At 39.7% G+C, this 17,249-nt stretch overlaps 1 protein-coding gene across 1 annotated transcript in view; it reads right to left on the reverse strand.

The window, feature by feature from the left end:
* Nucleotides 1-17,249, reverse strand: part of ARL15 (ARF like GTPase 15) — a 216,363-nt gene that overhangs the window by 134,191 nt on the left and 64,923 nt on the right. Inside the window, exons 2-3 of the mRNA XM_075726908.1 lie at nucleotides 16,790-16,934; nucleotides 13,948-14,007 (exon numbers count right to left, since the gene is read on the reverse strand). Coding sequence (XP_075583023.1) covers nucleotides 13,948-14,007; nucleotides 16,790-16,934 — 205 coding nt within the window. The remainder of the gene's footprint in view (nucleotides 1-13,947; nucleotides 14,008-16,789; nucleotides 16,935-17,249) is intronic.

Consider the following 17,249-nt stretch of genomic DNA (forward strand, 5'->3'; position numbering starts at 1 on the left):
GTCAGGAAAGCCTATTAAAGTAATTAGATACTTAATGACGGGAATGGTGATACAATAGTGAGTTGAACAATGAATGAGGAGCTATAGTGAAAACATGCAAAGACATTCATTACAACTACTTTTGCTGTGTCAATGACACTAAGGATTCTGGAAGAGCCCAACAGTAGACATGAGTGACCGTACAGGCTTATGTGCCACAGTAATTTTTAGGACACAGTTCAGCAGCACTCAGCCATCTCAACAGAAGCCAAGCAATAAGGTTATCTACAGAAAGCTTTTGTCTCCCTGGAAAGCAGCATATGTTGTAACACTGGGGTAGGAAAGAAAAATTGTATTTGACAGCTGTCAAACTATCTAAACTATGATTTGGATATGGGCTATTCTTTGTATGTCTGAATCTGGCACTACACTCATGGGCACTAACGCTAGGAAGTGAACCACAGCAGCAATACTCTAGCAGAAAATTTGACATGTCTGCAAGACAGTGATTTGCAGAAATGTGCTGAAGGTATCCTTTACAGACACTTTTCTTACTTTGAGACAGGGAGAATTGAACTTTAATGTAGACACAGATACCAAGTGCTGATAATAATAAAACTCCATTTTTTAGTGAAACAAAACTACACAAAAGTTATGAGCAACATGTAGGCATAAAATGAGAATTTAGTGCAACATAATTACTATAACATTGATATGATACTTAAAATAGTCACTTAATTTATACATTGTGCAACAGAAAAGACAGCCACTAAACACAGGCGAAGAAAGAAATACCTAAAAAGGAATTTACGCCATATACTTTAGGCATCCAACTCAGAGTATTCAAATCTCACCCCAAGGAGTTAGTCTTTTCTGTACCGGCCACACTGGAACCTTAAGCACTCCATTTCTGTATTCTGCACCTAGCACAACTTCGATGGCTAACGAACGTTGTGAAGGCACACTTTTTCCTACACAAAATACTGAAGTCATACCTGAACAGGTTTTTTTCTGCAAGAGACCTAAAGAGTTAATTACTTAAAGGTAAACAGTCATAGGATTTAGTCAAGACCTTGCTTAATTTCTCTATTAATTTAACCAGACTCTAAGTAACAATGCACAAATAGGACAGGTGTTTCATTTATTTTATCATCAACTTCTGAAGATCAACATTACTTATGCAGAAGAGGGATTGCATTGAAAGCTAATTCTATGTTTCTGTGCTACTGGAATATCTACCAACTGTACGTGTAAAGAGTTTTATAGCATCTGTTAGATGTCCCAGTCTTTCCAAACAGCTGCCTATGTCAGAACCAAGTACAGCAGGTTGCCAGAGGGACCCTCTTTACACAGCCACACACAGCAGTGTCACAGGCATCTGAAGTACCACGTTACTTTAAAAACTGGTAGAGAATCATTTTCAATGAACTGAAAGGCCAACAGTATGATCAGTTTTTTGAAGGTCTTTTTTTTTTCCTCGCAACATAACATCTATCTTATTTATCACATGTCGCTGCCAGACCCCGAGTTTTATCTTTGTAAGCGTACTATTTCTAAAGAGAAAAATTGTGTGGTGAACTGCAGAGCATTTGACATCTTGTATCTAGGCACATGGAAGAAAGCAGCTCATGGATCCCTACATGATACACTGGAGCCAGAAAAGCAGTACGCTCATTTGCTGACCTTACGGTCCTGTCTTTTGTTTCAGGTTCTTCAGCTGCTCAAAGGAGCAGCTAACAAACGTTTGTCCACATCAACTGTCCCAAAAGAAACACCACCAAAGTGTAGTAGACCTCTTCTGTCCAGCCATGGCCAGTCATCATGGCACAGTTATAAGAACCAATGAATAATGTCCAGCAAAACTAGGTATTTCCTTCAGGACCTGCCATTAGAATAATGACCTGCTCTGAACTTGCTTACACTTTCAATTCTGGGGAAATCACAGCCCACGGTTTCAGACTAAAAAAATTTGCACTAAGCAGACAAGAAAAAAGACTGAGAAAGTCTGTACCTTGGGGTGCCATTTTAACTCATTTTTCTGGCAAATGCACTTGAAAAATCATTCTTGGCATCAATAAGCTATCAGCAACTGGAAATCACAATTTCTACATGACAAATAAGCTTATATTCTTTTGCCTTAACTTTTTGTATGCAGGGAGCATAACCTGCTCTCAGCTTCTTTCTCCAGAGCATTACGTAGTATGTTGTGGAGTTATCCTGGGCAGGAAACGCTGGCCTGTGAACAGTGATCCAGCTATCACACTTTACGGCATGACAAATTCAGTCTTGAAGATCAAGCAGTTGTTTTTAAAGGTGCAGTTTAGCGCAGACTACCTTATGAATTAATCTTTTAAATCTGTTCCAAAGGTTTCTAAGACAGGGAAATTCAAAGTCTGAGTTCTTCAGCAATCCCAAATTTAATGTGCATCCATTAAATACCCTCAGGCTCTCAGAGATGGCTGAGATAAAACCAGAAACTTAACTAGTACCCAAAATGTCCTATCAAACAGTAGTAACACAAGCATTTAGGTTTGTCAGCCCATTATCATGTGTTTCTCTACCAGCTTTGCAGGCACTTGGCTGTTTCATCAACCACTGCATGCCTAAACTAAGACAGAAAATAAAAAGAAACAGAAGTAACTCGGGTAAAAGTCTCCAAAACATCAGAAAAACGTAACAACAATTAACATTAGACCTAGGGAACACGCTATCTGGAAAGTTCACTAAAATGTGACATTCAGTGTAGCATTTTCTTCAGACACAGGCAAGAACCACAACTCATGCCTAGGCATACGATTTGTTTCCCTCAGCAATGAAACCACAGGAGTGGGTTGAGTCCTGTGATGTGACTAAAACATCCCATTTACAAATAAATTGCAGGGGGGACCCCACACTACAACACAAACACACTATTTGTTAGAAAAGATAGTATTCAGTAAAACATAGGCTTGAATTACTTTATAAAAGGAAAAGAAAAATACCGTCCTTTCAGAGAAACGACTGGGTGCTGTAATTAAAACCCCCAATCATTCAGCATTACTACAGGGCAGGTTTATTCAACTAATTGTTCAAAATTTTAGAAAGTTTTCATTTGTAATTTTTCAAATATCAAATAAATAAATTCCTTTTTATTATCAGCCAAAGGTATAGTGTCCGTATTAACACCATTTGGTGGCTCAGAGGCTGGTGCCATCAGTGGAACTTTGGATTTTTCGATCATGGGGAGGTTTACACGGCACCAGGCCTGCTGGCAGCTGATGGAGATCGGCTATCTCCAAAGGGCAAAAGGATTCTTGCCCATGAGTTGGCGGGACTCATTGAGAGGGCTTTAAACTAGGGCGGAAGGGGGGGGGGGGGGGGGGGGGGGATATAAACGGGCCCGCTAGTGAGGAGCCCAGGGGCAGCATGGCAACATTGGGGGTGAAATCGATAGCCCAGCTCAAGTGCATCTACACCAATACATGTAGCATGGGTAACAAACAGGAGGAGCTGGAAGCCCTTGTGCAGCAGGATGGCTATGACATAGTCACCATCACAGAAACGTGGTGGGATGACTCTCATGACTGGAGTGCTGCACTGGATGGCTATAAGCTCTTCAGAAGGGATAGGAAAGGAAGGAGAGGCGGTGGGGTGGCTCCGTATGTTAGGGAGTGTTTTGACTGTATAGAGCTCAACAGTGGTGATGACAAGGTCGAGTGCTTATGGGTAAGGATGAGGGGGAAGGCCAGCAAGGCGGATGTCCTGTTGGGAGTCTGCTATAGACCACCCAGCCAGGATGTAGAGGTAGATGAGGCGTTCTATAAGCGGCTGGCAGAAGTCTCGCAATCGCTAGCCCTTGTTCTCATGGGCGACTTCAACTTGCCAGACATCTGCTGGAAATACCATACAGCAGAGAGGCAGCAGTCTCAAAAGTTCCTAGAGCATGTCGGGGATAACTTTCTGATGCAGCTGGTAAGTGAGCCTACCAGGGGAGGTGCCTTACTTGACCTGCTGTTTACAAACAGAGAAGGGCTTGTGGGAAATGTCGAGGTCGGAGGCCGTCTCGGGCTTAGCGACCACGATATGATAAAGTTCTCAATTCTGGGTGATGCCAAGTGGAGGGGCAGCAAAACTGTTAGGACGGACTTCTGGAGGGCAGACTTTGGCCTCTTCAGGACCCTGATTGGGAAAATCCCTTGGGAGGCAGTCCTGAAAGGCAAAGGGGTCCAGGAAGGTTGGGCCTTCTTCAAGAAGGAAGACTTAAGAGCGCAAGAGCAGGCTGTCCCCGCGTGCCGTAAGACCAACCGGCGGGGAAGACAACTGGCCTGGCTGAATAGGGAGCTTCTGCGGGCACTCAGGGAAAAAAGGAGAGTCTACCGCCTTTGGAAGAAGGGGCGAGCAACTCAGGAGAAGTACAGGGATCTTGTTAGGTCCTGCAAGGAGGAAATTAGAAAGGCAAAAGCCCAGCTAGAACTCAATCTGGCCAATGTTGTAAAAGATAATAAAAAATGTTTTTACAAGTACATTAGCAATAAAAGGAGAGCCAAGGAGGATCTCCATCCTTTGCTGGATGTGGGGGGGAACATTGTCACCAAGGATGAGGAAAAGGCTGAGGTACTTAATGCCTTCTTTGCCTCTGTGTTTAACAGCCAGACCGGTCATCCCCAGTGTACTCAGGCCCCTGAGCTAGAGGATAGGGATGGGGACCAGAAAGGAGCCCTCATAGTCCAGGAGGAAGCAGTTAATAACCTGCTGTGCCACCTGGATGCTCACAAGTGTATGGGGCCAGATGGGATCCACCTGAGAGTACTGAGGGAGCTGGCAGAGGAGCTTGCCAAGCCACTTTCCATCATCTATCAGCAGTCCTGGTTAACAGGGGAGGTCCCTGATGACTGCAGGCTTGCCAATGTGATGCCCATCTAAAAGAAGGGCCAGAAGGAGGACCCAGGGAACTACAGGCCTTTCAGCCTGACCTCAGTGCCGGGAAAGATTATGGAGCGGTTCATCTTGAGTGAACTCAACAGGCAAGTGCAGGTCAACCACGGGATCAGGTCCAGCCAGCATGGGTTCATGAAAGGCAGGTCCTGCTTGACCAACCTGATCTCCTTTTATGACCTGGTGATCCGCCTGGGAGATGATGGAAAGGCTGTGGATGTCATTTACCTGGACTTCAGCAAAGCTTTTCACACAGTCTCCCACAATATTCTCCTTGGGAAGCTGGCAGCTCATGGCTTGGACGGGCGTAGTCTTCACTGGGTAAAAAACTGGTTGGGTGGCTGAGCCCAGAGAGTAGCTGTAAATGGAGTTAAGTCCAGTTGGCAGCCGGTCACGAGCGGTGTTCCCAGGGCTCTGTTTTGGGGCCAGTCTTTTTTAATATCTTTATCGATGATCTGGATGAGGGGATTGAGTGCACCCTCAGTAAGTGTGCAGATGACACCAAACTGGGTGGGAGTGTCGATCTGCTCGAGGGTAGGATGGCCCTGCAGAGGGACCTGGACAGGCTGGACCGATGGGCCAAGGCCAACTGGATGAGGTTTAACAAGGCCAAGTGCCAGGCCCTGCACTTGGGTCACAACAACCCCATGCAACGCTACAGGCTTGGGGAAGAGTGGCTGGAAAGCTGCCTGGCCGAAAAGGACTGGGATGGTGTTGGTAGATAGCCGGCTGAACATGAGCCAGCAGTGTGCCCAGGTGGCCAAGAAGGCCAACAGAATCCTGGCTTCTATCAGGAATAGTGTGGCCAGCAGGAGCAGGGAGGTGATTGTTCCCCTGTACTCGGCGCTGGTGAGGCCACACCTCGAATACTGTGTCCAGTTTTGGGCCCCTCACTACAAGAAAGACATTGAGGTGCTGGAGCGTGTTCAGAAAAGGGCAACAAGGCTGGTGAAGGGTCTGGAGCACAGGCCTTGTGAGGAGCGGCTGAGGGAACCTGTATTGTTTAGTCTGGAGAAGAGGAGGCTGAGGGGAGACCTTATCGCTCTCTACAACTCCCTGAAAGGAGGTTGTAGTGAGGTGGGTGTTGGTCTCTTCTCCCATGTACTTAGCGATAGGACGAGAGGAAATGGGCTTAAGCTGCACCAGGGGAGGTTTAGGTTGGAAATTAGGAAAAATTTCTTCACGGAAAGGGTGGTCAAGCATTGGAACAGGCTGCCCAGAGAGGTGGTGGAGTCACCATCCCTGGAAGTGTTCAAAAAACAGGTAGATGTAGCACTTCGGGACATGGTTTAGTCTAGTCTACCCTTGATTGGTTTAGAGTGAACTTGGTAGTGTAGGTTAATGGTTGGACTGGATGATCTTAAAGGTCTTTTCCAACCTAAACGATTCTATGATTCTATGATTTATTATTTGTATCAGTGCCAATAGTACCCTCTCATATGCCCCTTGGAAGCTGGGGGGAAGAGTTTGAGAGTTACCTGCAGTTTAATACACATCCAAACCACGTTGTACAATGATGCACTCCTGTAAATATTACACAAAATGCAGAACTGCAAATCTTCCTTTCAATTATGAATACTTCTGTTTACATCTTCATTCACAGCAGTTTGAGGCTACCTTCAATTCCCTCCTTTTCAGTACTTTCCAGAGAACAGAACATAGCATTACAGAAAAAAATCACTGAAAGCAATTTAAAGATGTCAATTTTGTTACTCGTCAAACTTGCAGAAGTCTCCATCGACAGCACAATGAATGTCACACAGCCCTTGCTTCAAGACAGTCTAGTCCGCACATGAAAGCTCGTTCACTTCAAAATACATCATAGCTCCGGAGAAGTTAGTCTCAAATCCAGAGAAGAACTTTCCACCAAAAGTAGTTAACCTGAGGCCATGAAAGAATGCAGGCTGCCACCAGTTTTTCTACCACTTCAAATACAACATCCGCTCACCTGAAATAAAGACACCTACCTATTTTGAAGGTTTTATAGTTGATTAAAAAATTATATAGATAATTCTTCTACTGATATTAAACAGATTGTTTCTAATTAGTAAAAAGGTGAAAGGATGCCAAGGAATATGTCAACTGCACCACAAAATCTTTTTGCATGGAAGACTGGCACATGGGTGGGGGAGTAAGAAGGAAGGAAAGGGAAAAATAAATCTCTTGTCCATTCTTGTAAAATCTTTAAATATCCCCTACCCTCCTGCCCCAAGAAAACTTCATGAAAAGAAGTTTGAAATAACTGTTTCTAAATCTACATAGGGTTCATAACTTCACTTCCCAGCACTTCTGCACAAGGAAATGTGACATGTTTTCTTAGGTAATCAGGGAGATGCCAGAAATCTTAGAAATATTAACACATTTTTAAGAGATATGGCTGCTCCTTATCTATCTTGGGCATACTCTGTTTAGATCTCCCAGCACTTAAAGAAATACAGCACAGAGATTTTTTGTTTGTTTTATTTAACACTACCTATTTTTCAACCTGTTAGCTCCTTTTTATTATAAATACGGTTATAAACCCTTTCTAAGATACCCACTTTGTACGTACATGCAATTTGTCCACACTGACAGACACATCCACACACAGATGATACAGAAGTTTCCCGTGGGTGTAATGTCAGTCACCATTCGATGCCTATTTTGTACTGCTACTGCTTATTGCTAAGCAGCAATACCAATGCTGAACAAAAACCTTCCACAAGGTTCAAAAGTCCCAGGACTTTTGCTTCCTAGGGCTTAAGACCAAGTGATTACAGCCTGCTTTCCCTAGCCTTTCAGGCAGTGCACTCCCACAATCATATATAAACCACCGCAGCAGGAAATTGGCAGGTTTTTTTCCTGAAAGAGGAATGTTTTGAGATTGCTAGATCAGCTATATTCACTGCAACAATTCAACACCAATCTGAACAAGCAGCATAAAAGAAAAAAAACCCAAAAATGTCAAGGAACAGATTTTCTGCCTTTATTTTAAATATATACAAAAATCAGAAATATATGTAAGTTTATTGTGCTTATTTTTATTTTTCTTTTCAAACTGAGGTTTACAGAAACCATCTCTGTCATCTCTGGTCTGCCTTCCAGGCTTCCCCAGTGAGATTACACTTGAAGTCAAGCCTTCAGTATTTTCCCCATTAGCTAACTTAGGTGCCATCTCCAACTTTGAATCTCCACCTACTCTGATATTTAAAACTGTTAGAACAACGTTCATGTTGCAAGCACTTGGAAGTTTTAAAAACACCGTATTTACACTGGCTTGGAGAAAGTCAGTTTGATCTACTTAGGCATGTGTATTTTACTAGCATCTTAAAATGTATTTGAAACAAAAATCTCCTGTACTGTCAGGAAAATAAAGTTCATTTTAAAAGTTCATAAAAAAAATCTTAACAACTATTTCAAAAGGAAGATAAGAAAATATGTGCCCTGAAATATGCACTAACATTTATTTAGGCCTGAACTCTGAAGCTTTAATAGTTTGCAGCAGGTGGCATACCACACTAAACTGGACTTCACCTATGACAGCCATTCTCAAAATCACCCCTGTTTCTTTTTTTTTAATTTTTTTTTTTTTTTTAAAGGCACAAACACACAGTAAGTCCTCTAGGGTTAGCCAAGAACGGTTGGCAAGAAGAAGATCATCTGCCAGTCTCCTCTCTACCCATTACCCCACCTCTGCCACAGGACTCTGTAACAGCCGGGATCTCAGAACCAGCAGCAGCACAACTCCCCAGGCTGACGACTGCTGCCAGCATCTAGCAAGGCTCAGATTTACCCTCCTCTGAACACCAGTCACACCTTTGGTAACAGTGCAGGTAATCTCAAATAAAGCTCAAAACACATCTTTCTCTATGGCACTTAAGACTAGTAGGCATATAAAGAAAGCAGCAAGTCTACCACAGCTGTGTATTTCTGTCTGTCAGGCCTTCTGCTGACTGGCTCACAAAAGTCTGAATCCACTTTATCCTTTGAAAGGATCAAGGCCTTTTCTGTCTAGAATCTAAAATAAAAACTTTTTTTTTTTTTTGTTTGGGGAGTAGTTCATAAAATGTAGGTATCATTTCTGATGCTAAACTAGGCTGTTATACCCTACCCTTTGATTCAGCCTGAAGAAAATGGAGCTGCAAGTCCAACAGGAGACAGCGGCTTTTTAGCAAACCAAAGGTCCTTCTTTTCTTTCCACAAAACATCCCATCAATAAAAGCAACCATCTCCCTGCCCCACAAAAAATGTAACTAGGAAATTTTGTGTTTTGCTTATCATACTGTACATAGCTTTGATAGGCATTGCTTGCATGGCTCCTACTTGTTTTGAATAAGATAGGCAGCGGGTTGTCTACTCAGACTGTAAAAAGCTAATTGTAGAAAAAGAACAATAAAGAACAGTGGAAAGATCACTAATGCTGAATCCCTACCACAGCTTCCTCAGGACTCATGTTAAAGAGATCCGTAAGCAGGTGTAAATGATCTCTCTTATCTATGAAATGAGGAAACTGTATGACAGAGCCTGGACTTAGGCACCATTTGAACAGCAGGCTGAGCATGATTGATAGCAAACAGATCTAACTTTAATGCTTTCGGAAGCTGAATGTCTCTGTGCAACTCACAGCTTGGACAGCTCATCAGGGTCATCTAAAAATTTCATCTGCTAAGACGTTCTGTAAACTGTTAGATGCAGCTATGTCGCATATGGCACCGCATGCACTCCACAACCAGATTTTGTAGAGGTGTCAACTGTCAACTCCATATAACAGTACGGAGTTTTTATTGCTTTGTGTTAGTTTGTCCCTGTGAAGATGACTTAGATGGGCATTTACTTCAGGGATCATTTTTTTGATGACTAACTAGATGAAATTTTAGCTGTTCTACCCAGATGTTGCTAAAAGGGTGTTCAGTACTCCCCTCTACCTCCACAGAGTGAAGGAGGAGAGTGGTTTCCCATAACTATTCAAATTTTGTATTTTAATTAATAGCTCAATATTATTTTCTCCCTCCTCCCCCATTTTTTCACAAGGCAGACACTACCTGACAACTGTTGCCATCTTCCCCAGGGGTTCATATTTTCTCTTCAACTTGGACTGCATGACAGTGTGACTCCTCCACTTACTCTCTCTTCTGCTCTTTACTTCCAAATTAAGGCAAAATACACATTTTGTTTAACCAAACCTATTTAAAGTTATTTGTTCTCAAGCCCTCACCTAGACAATTAATTTAGCTGGCCTAAGTGTGTGAATTTATGACTTTAGTCATGAAGCTTAGGAAGGAACAGCAGTGGGGAGGACATTTCTCATCTGTCCTTTCCTGGGCATGCTTAACCAACTGAAGGCTTGAACATCCCTGGTATTAACCACTCCACTCTTGCTAAGCACTTAACGTGTTTTTCTCTTAAATGAAGTTTCAAAGATGACTACACAACATGTTGATTCTCTGTGCTTGTGAAAAAGGCCTTTGGGTGGATTACAAAAACGTAACACAGGCATATGATAATATATTTTAGTACAGAAAACGGAGAATGTTACTAAACCCTGTAACATGTTGTTAGAAATTTTTAAGCTTTGTAAGAAGAAAAAGAGCTGTTCACATCCAGAACCATTCTTTCAGATTTGACCAGCCTTGGTATTTGGCACCTCACTAGTAGTTTCTAAGCCTGCATTTACAAGATAGCAAACTAAATTATAAAATAGACTTACTCTAAAAAACCAACGTTTTTTTCTGGAGTTGACCTCCAGAATGGGCCTATAATCTTGATTTAGCCCTGAATAAGTATCTACATCACAACACATACCACGACTTCACATTCTGTTTTGACAGCGTTACAACAGCAAATGACTGAATAAACACACCAAATATATGGTGGTTTCAGGCACTGTGTCTCCAGGCTGGAATTTGTTAGAACCAAAGAAAAAGCTTCCCATTGCCTTTGCACCTTCATTATCTGCTTTGAGAATAAACCTCAGTGTTCAGCATCCCAAACTTCCTTCAGCAAAACAGTTAGAACTTTCTAAACAGCAAATGTTATCATCTGCCTTTTTTTCCCAGTCTTTTCCCTCTCTCCTGTATATTCATCATACACAATTTCATCCTTACTTCCCACCAGAGATTGCTGCACCATAACAGGAAATTATCAAATCTGTAATTTCTTGCTAGAACATTACTCAGCTGAGTTGCATAAAACAGAGGGGTATTTCCAGTTATCCTGGTAAGAGTACGTTCCGAAAGAATGTGGACTGAGGCACAGTAATAATCTAAATCACAATAATCTAAATTACACACTCTATTTTATGGACTAAATTTTTTGAAAGAAAATGGTAATTTTTTTTTAATTTCTGAGGGAGCAGGAAGGTATTATTGGTATATCAAAATTGAAACTTGGAGAACAGGCAGTTCAACTTGGTCAGTAAATAAAGCAAGATCTCCTTTTCAAGTAGTTCAAGCAGGCCTATGTTTGATTTGAAAGCTATATATATTTGGGATCATATTCAAAGTTTTTAAACAAAACTTTTTACATTTATGAAATTGGATAAAAACATTGTTTTCTGGTAGGAAGGCAGCCTGGCTTAGGAAAGAAACACAAAAAAAATTACTCCAGAAATATGATTTTTTTTAAAATATTCTAGCACCATATACTTCAAAAAAAAAAAATTCTGCAAAAAGAGCACAGCAAACTTTGCTCCACGTCCCTAATCCTAAAGGCTGATGAAGAGATAATAAGACCAGGAAGAGACAAAAGAAGAGCGGCTGTTTTCTGTACACTTTGCCTAAAAATTTACAATCCCTACAGAAACGAAGAAACAAAATCTGGCTACATTAGTAGCAGAAGGCAACTAGCACAATAAAATCTAGCACCATCTTCAACCTCAAGGAAGGATACTGCTTCAACCAAACAAAGATACTACACAGACAGCATCTGTTTCACGTAACTGCTTGGCTGCTGAATATTGGAACCTTAAACAGTTTGTCTTCTGCTGTAACTTTTTAAAATATTGTCTGTTAATATGTTGCTCTATGAAGCTTTCCGTTACCCAACCCTAAAAGACAATTTTAAAACAGAGTATCAAAAATTAAAACTATCTAGAACTTCACCCTTTGAATAACACACAACAACAGACACTGACTGTTAAAAACAGATGCCTTTCTACCTTCCTCCAAGTTTCCAAGACCAAACGTCTGGACAAGACCTTCATACTACAGTAAAGAGAACTTAGATAACAGTACCGTAACAACTGAAGTAAAAAAACAGGAATAAGAACAAAAACATAGGCTTTTCTTCAACACCAGAAGCAGAAATTCCAAAACAAAATCTAGCAGTGGTTAAAAATGTAAGATGCTTTGTTTTATTTTTATACAGCAGCAAGAGAGAAATCATGCATAGTCCAGAAAGCTCAGGCTTTACTTTAATCAAACAGGAACACATCTCTCAACTAGAAGATTAAATGCTGACCACCAACTTTTGGAAGAAAAACAAACTTTTGGAAGCTTGCCTTAGCTCCCTTACCTAGGCAATGAAAAGCTATCAGAATTAGCATTTTTCTCCCATCTCTCATAGAAAAAACAGACGATATTGTTTCTAAGTACAGACCCATAGTTAGCACCCATAGTTAAAGGGAAAAGAAATAAAAAGGTGGAGTAAAAAATTCTGACAATCCTTCTGTCTTTAGGAAGAGATAAATGGGTGAAAAGAACAAATCAAATATTCTGATTACTTCAGGACATCCTGTCATGACACATCAAAGAACTCCACTGAGATAAAGTTCCTCATAACACACATACCTGCATAAAATAATAGTCATATGCTCAGAAAAGGTTAAGGAAAAGACTTGAATGAGGATATGCTATAGAATACTCAGATTCAATTCTTGATGCAAAAACTGTATTTACCTCTGCAAATTATATATTTGATAGAGATTAGGCAGCAGAATGTATAAACTGGGCTGCAAATGATTCATCCTATCTAAAAAAAAAATTCAAAAAGTGACCTAAGTGCATATTATGCAGATAACACACTCAAGCAGAACCAACACTAGCCCTGTAGAGTGGTCCCTTTACCAAAGAAAACTTCTGTGTCTTTTACAGGATATGTGCTCAAATAATAACATGTATGTTTAAATCCATGGACCAATGGTAGTAAAGAGGAAATACTATCCTTTTAATACGTGCTTATCTCAGAGCCTTCTTGAAACAGTTTCAGATAAGACAACCATCATGAAACTTGATTTGTTCAAGAACCAAGTTAACTTCTACCCCACAGCATTTGAGAGGTTTCAACCTTGCTGAAAATCTAATGACCATCCTCAAGATTCATTCTACTATATTTACATAGGTAATAAAGATGATCTCAGAAATCCCAGAATATAAAGAAGATTTATGTGCTTTTTTAATTAGAAGAACATTAGATGAAATTAGGCTCCACAAGCACTCTCATTACAAGAGTGTTTTCTTCCTTTTAACGGAGCTACCTCTTGATCACTTAAGACTCAGGGGCAGAACTGGGCAGCCAAATAGCTTACCTGTATACAGACAATTAAAAAAACCACAACTACAAAACAACCATCCCTCCAAAACTCAACAATTCCAACCACAGAATATATCTCAAACAATATAACTCATTGGAAGTGGGCTGCCTTTGCCACACTTTCAGTGGTGCAGCAAATACATTGGTTTTGCCAAATGTTCACATAGTTACCTGAGCCAGTGCTTGTAAGTAAAAGCTTACACGTACAACAGACACAAGGAACACACTTCCTTGAGCTGCCACGTGAGCCGTACTACAATTACAGTCCGGTTTGTATTTCTGTATAACTTAATCACTGCAATCCAAGAAATTGCATTAAGGAGATTCACCTTACTTATCACCTCCCGCTCCTCTTGCTTTTTACTTTTTGTTCTTTGTAGCCAGCATTTGTACAATTTTTCTCAACTTTTATCTGCTGTGGTGAAACACAGGTTTTAAATTCCAGCCACACTGATTTATCATTTTTAAACTTAAAACAACTAACAGTTTGGTATGATAAAATTTAGACAAAGCATGTTTTTATAATCAAATGAATGAATGCTATACCTCCAAGTTCTTTTACGTTCAAGATGGCATTCTGGAATGGCACCGCTTTTATACTAAAACCTAAGAACAGAAATGAAGAGTATTAGTAAGTTATTTGTTAAAGAGGTCATTTGTAATCAATTGCATACATTCAGAAAAGACTACTTTTTTTCATCCAGAACCAGGATTTTGCATGTGAAATTCTGTTTCAATATGATGTTTTAAAAATATCAGTTATAAGGGGAGCTGAATAAATCAGTATGAGCAATGAAATTTGCAATGATACTATTAAATAGCTGGCACACATAAAATTCAGCACAAAACTTCCATCCATGCCATCTACCATTTCATAAGGAGTTAGTACGGAATATACCTTTATAAAATGACCTTTTAATGCATCTGGAACTAAAGTTTAGATTTCAGACTACCAGTAATATGAAGTGATCCTTCTGCAATTTTTAGGAGACGTGGAAGACAACATGCAATTCAAATCACTGTTTTCTTACATTTAAACTTCACCAGTTTTGGTTACACCTAGAGTATTAATCCTGTCTATAAATGTTATTAAAGGAAAAGATCCTTTTACAGACCTAAATTGTATGTATTAAAACGGTTACAAGCACTAGGAGCATCTATGAATCCCATATTACTAAAAGACTTTCAAAAAGTGCGAAGTTTTCCCTTAAGTAAAAATTCAGACAACGAAGAGAAAGGGAATGTGAAAGGCTTCTAGTGAACAATCATTACACTATATACTAAATTCTGCATGTTTAGTGCATGCATACATGTAAGTGTATGTAATACTTTATATAGGAAAAATTATGTTTGCTCTTTCAGCATAAAATGTCCAGATAGACATTAAATTTATTTCTGTCTTGCACAAGCAGTTTCAACATAATTATATACCTGTGAACTGAGTAAAGTTTTGAAAAAACATGTTTCACTCCAAGTTTATTAGCTATCATTTAACAGGAACAAGAAATTTTTTCTCCCATATCAGACCAGTAAGATATTCCAGTACTCCAGCCACGGTAACTGCTAGATGCAGTACAGGAAAGTGCAAGAAAATGTGAAGGGAATAGTTATGAAATATTATTGTTGCTGTTGTCTTAAATCCTTAAACCCTTCCAAGAAAGGAGGGAAAACTGGAATGGACCTGAGTGGCATTTATGAGAAAAGCAAAAACACAGGTTACAGTCTGAAAACTGAGTGGAGAAGTTGTCATACTGTATTCTTGGATTCTCAACAATATTTTCTGATATAGCACAGATATGGCACATACGGGTAGATTTATTATAAGCCAAATAGCCTTAATATGCATTATTTTGGTTTGGATGCTGCCTAGTTTTCTCCAGAGTCCGTTTTCATTCCTCAAGCTGCCTAACTAAATAATAGTATTTTGTTGCAACTATCTAGAAACATGCAAGGAATTTAATTTTAAAGTTAATAATATTTTCATTAAATCCTTTGATAGCTCTATACTGCTATTTACATTGCCATTACTATTTCTTTCAGTGTCTAAAGTGTTAAAGAATAATTTGCACTAATTCCAGGTGAACTCTAAAGATAAAGCTCAGGAGAGAGGAAAAAAAGAAAAAAAAGAGAAAAAAAAAAGGCTGAATTACTCTACAATTTCCTTCTAACTTTTTGAGTCAGGCATTGACACCTTCTCCACATAATGAAGTGTCAGATCTCTTTAACATTCCCAATAACACCACTGTGAAGGCAATGGGTTAGTTATTTATCACAGAAAAAACCCAGTATTTTCTTATACCTGTTTTACTTCGTTTACTTACAGTTGTATTAAATAACCTTATGTCCTTGTAATTTAAACAAAGATGTACTGAAAACCAGTTAGGGTTGTTAAGGGAAAATCATAAAATTCAAGCCCATGAACCACAGCTACAATATAAAGCCATGTAACTATAAACACAAGTTACACAACACTCACTATCTGTTCCCTCAGCAAATCAACCTTTGTAAATTGTTGCAGCCACAGAAACAGATTTCTTCCATCTCTGTAACCTAATCTATCCTCTTTCTGAACTCTGCAGCCAGGTATTCCTTTTTCTCACTCCACATGTTTGTTTCTGCTTTTTCTGGTGCTGTTTTGGGATCTTTTTTTGGTTTTTCTTTTTTTTTTAATCAAAGTACTCTTTTCAGTATTAGGCATTCTGGTTCATCTGTATCAGCATGCATATTCCAATTTTTTGGTCTTAAGATACCTTTTAGCTGTGGTTGTTGTGTCTGGTTTTATGTATCTTCCCAATGCCACTAAAACTTTTTGTAAATTGATTCTCTCATCTCAATCTGTCCTTACTACATAAACAAGTCTCTTTGCTGATCTAAAAAGAAAGGATTATCATCAGAAGTAAACATTTCCATTACATTTATTCTTTTGGTTGCTAGCATATGCCACAAGGCAGTACTGACCAAGTATGAGAAGAAATAAATCCCAACTTAAGCTTCAGAGCACCACTGTCCCATTCTATTTCATAGCACATTCTCCTCTTTTCTGTCCATATAACAAGACTGCTTAAAAATCAAAAGTAAAAAGAGAAGAAAGAAACCTTCTACTGTGTCTACACTACATTGCTACTGTATGTTTCCAGTGGTTCTACTTCATTACACCACAATGTATGTTTTGACTTTCAACATATTCCAAATTGTATATTTTCATGGATATTCCCCAATGTATGACCAAACGCTGAAAAAGTAAGCAGTGGCAGCTTCAAACCAATCCATTAGGTACTTTCAAAACCAAGGTAACTAAGCTGACGTTCTCTACCACCTTTGCTATATGTTTCAAAAGTTAGCTTTGGGCAACATTACAGCACACCATGGAATAAAGGCAGCATCCTACCTGTGGTAGACACTATATTCTCTGGGCTTTCACTGCAAAGCTGTGACAGAAGACTTGTCTTCCCAGAACCAGTGAGGCCTATGCAAACCAAGTCATATTCAGGTCGTGGTGGTGGTGGTCCTTTGCAGCAAAGTGCTCTAAAACACTGCCAGGGTAGGGAAAAACAAACAAAACAAAAGCAAAAGGAAGAAGTTACATTTTTGCAAACGTTTATCCAACAAGGTTCTAAAAATAAGAGTTTATAAATTTAAAGGCATTGGAGAGAAGCGAATTATTCTTCCAGCTTACTATTTTGACAAAATCAATAATTAATAGACAGAGACTACCTCAACTAAAACAGCTTTACAAGAAAACATAAATACACGTGTTAGCTTTTCACCTAAACCTCATAAAGCTGGACTGAGGAAAGTGACATCCATTTCCTGAATAGCATGCATATACAGCAAGATAGGAACATGCC

This window comes from Pelecanus crispus, chromosome Z (assembly GCF_030463565.1).
Source record: "Pelecanus crispus isolate bPelCri1 chromosome Z, bPelCri1.pri, whole genome shotgun sequence".
NCBI classification, from domain to species: domain Eukaryota; kingdom Metazoa; phylum Chordata; class Aves; order Pelecaniformes; family Pelecanidae; genus Pelecanus; species Pelecanus crispus.